General features: G+C 54.4%; 1 protein-coding gene across 1 annotated transcript; it reads left to right on the top strand.

Annotated features, from left to right (window-relative positions):
- The first annotated feature begins 530 nt into the window (after positions 1-530).
- Positions 531-1,038, top strand: LOC108525623 (mitochondrial import receptor subunit TOM22 homolog). The gene is made up of 2 exons (XM_017866540.1): positions 531-688; positions 916-1,038. The coding sequence occupies exons 1-2, from the start codon at positions 572-574 to the stop codon at positions 1,036-1,038; spliced, it is 240 nt and encodes a 79-aa protein (XP_017722029.1). The 5' UTR covers positions 531-571.
- Positions 1,039-1,743: the final 705 nt, after the last annotated feature.

Below are 1,743 nucleotides of genomic sequence, written 5' to 3'. Positions count from 1 at the left end.
CTGTCCCTTGTGCCTGCAGTGATGGTGGGCCTGACTCCATTCGTGTTTTAACATCTCGATTCCCGGCCACATCTTGGCCACCTAGTTTAGAATAAAGTGTTGTCTTGGAGCCTGTTGTACATTTAGGAATAAACTTTTGTTAAAAAGAAAATACATCATCAAGAGATGATGAGCCACTCCTACCCTAGCTGTGAATTTAAAGTAAAACAAGCCCCCAGAATCTTGCCAGAGTCAGCCCTTTGATCTTTGTTCTTCCCTGAACTCTATTACCTGGAATTAAAACAACTCATTTGAAAAAAAGAAAAGCAGGTTTCTGAGCTCACCCTAAACCCGCTGAACAGAATGACTGGCGCCCCGGAACGTCTCACAGGCCTCCCAGCTGCTGCGAATGCCCGCTGAAGCCCCAACGCCCGGGTAAGGCCAGGGCGGCCCGACCGACTGGAGCACTGGAGGACCCGGAGCTAGAGGGCGCCGCTACCTCCCGGCTCGCGCCTCGGTTCCCGGAAAAGCAGCTCCGTCCGTCGTTTCGGCTGCGCTCACCTCTTTTCCGCTTCCGGTGTCCCCTACAGTCATGGCTGCCGCCGTTGCTGCTGCCGGTGCCGGGGAACGCCAGTCCCCGGACGAATTGCTCCCGAAAGGCGACGCGGAGAAGCCTGAGGAGGAGCTGGAGGAGGACGACGATGAGGAGGTACTAGGGCCTCGCAGGGTGCGGAGCGGGTAGCGGGCCAGCTCGTGGATGTGGGATCCGCGTGGTAAGGGATCGAAGCGAAGCGGCTTTTTTGGGAGGCGGGGTTGGGGCCCCGCTGGGCCTTGGGGTGCCCTAGCTCCAGTGGGGCTCGGCGGCTCCCAGTGCCGCAGCGGGGCCAGGAATGGATGTCTCTTTTTCGGCTAAGACCCGTGTTTCCTCCACCACAGCTAGATGAGACCCTGTCGGAGAGACTATGGGGCCTGACGGAGATGTTTCCGGAGAGGGTCCGGTCCGCGGCCGGAGCCACTTTTGATCTTTCCCTCTTTGTGGCTCAAAAAATGTACAGGTAAGGAACGAGGGCAAAGGCATTGGGTACGTGCATGGGATGACCGTGGTGCTGTGAAAGAACACGGGGTTTGGAAGCAGCAGACCTGTGTTGGGTGACCTTGGACCCTATCCTTTCTGAGTCTCAGTTTCCTCTTCTGTAAAATGGGGATTCTTACCTGGCAGGGGCGTTGTGGGGGTTATTTCAGATTGTTGGAGATAATGAATAAGGAGCTTTGTAAGAACTCAGGAGAATGTTAAACCTCCATCACTAGATGATACAGCTACCACAGCTGCTTCTCCTGTCTCTGGTAGGAGTATGGTGCAAGGAGCGGGTAGAATACGTTTATCAAAACATTGGAGTATGTAGGGCCGGGCAGGGTGGCTCACGTGTGTAATCTCAGCACTTGGGAGGCCGAGGCAGGTGGATCACCTGAGGTCGGCAGTTCGAGACCAGCCTGACCAACATGGAGAAACCCTGTCTCTACTAAAAATACAAAATTAGCCGGGCGTGGTGACACACACGCCTGTATTCCCAGCTACTCGGGAGGCTGAGGCAGGAGAATTGCTTGAACCCGAGAGGCGGAGGTTGCGGTGAGTCGAGATCGTGCCGTTGAACTCCAGCCTGGGCAACAAGAGCTAAATTCCGTCTCAAAAAGAAAAGAAAAGAAAAAAAAAACACTGGAGTATGTAATGTGAGAGGTTTGGTTACTGAGTAGTTCTTGCCTGTT

Source organism: Rhinopithecus bieti, unplaced genomic scaffold (assembly GCF_001698545.2).
Source record: "Rhinopithecus bieti isolate Rb0 unplaced genomic scaffold, ASM169854v2 scaffold_78388, whole genome shotgun sequence".
In the NCBI taxonomy this organism is placed as follows: Eukaryota; Metazoa; Chordata; class Mammalia; order Primates; family Cercopithecidae; genus Rhinopithecus; species Rhinopithecus bieti.
Note: the sequence above shows the minus strand (reverse complement) of the source record. Positions and strands in the feature narration are given on the sequence as shown.

Excerpts from the sequence above, each read along its gene's own strand:
- LOC108525623 (XM_017866540.1), top strand. The coding sequence starts at position 572 with ATGGCTGCCGCCGTTGCTGCTGCCGGTGCCGGGGAACGCCAGTCCCCG. Across the intron at positions 689-915 it reads AGGAGGACGACGATGAGGAG|CTAGATGAGACCCTGTCGGA; the intron begins GTACTAGGGCCT and ends CCTCCACCACAG.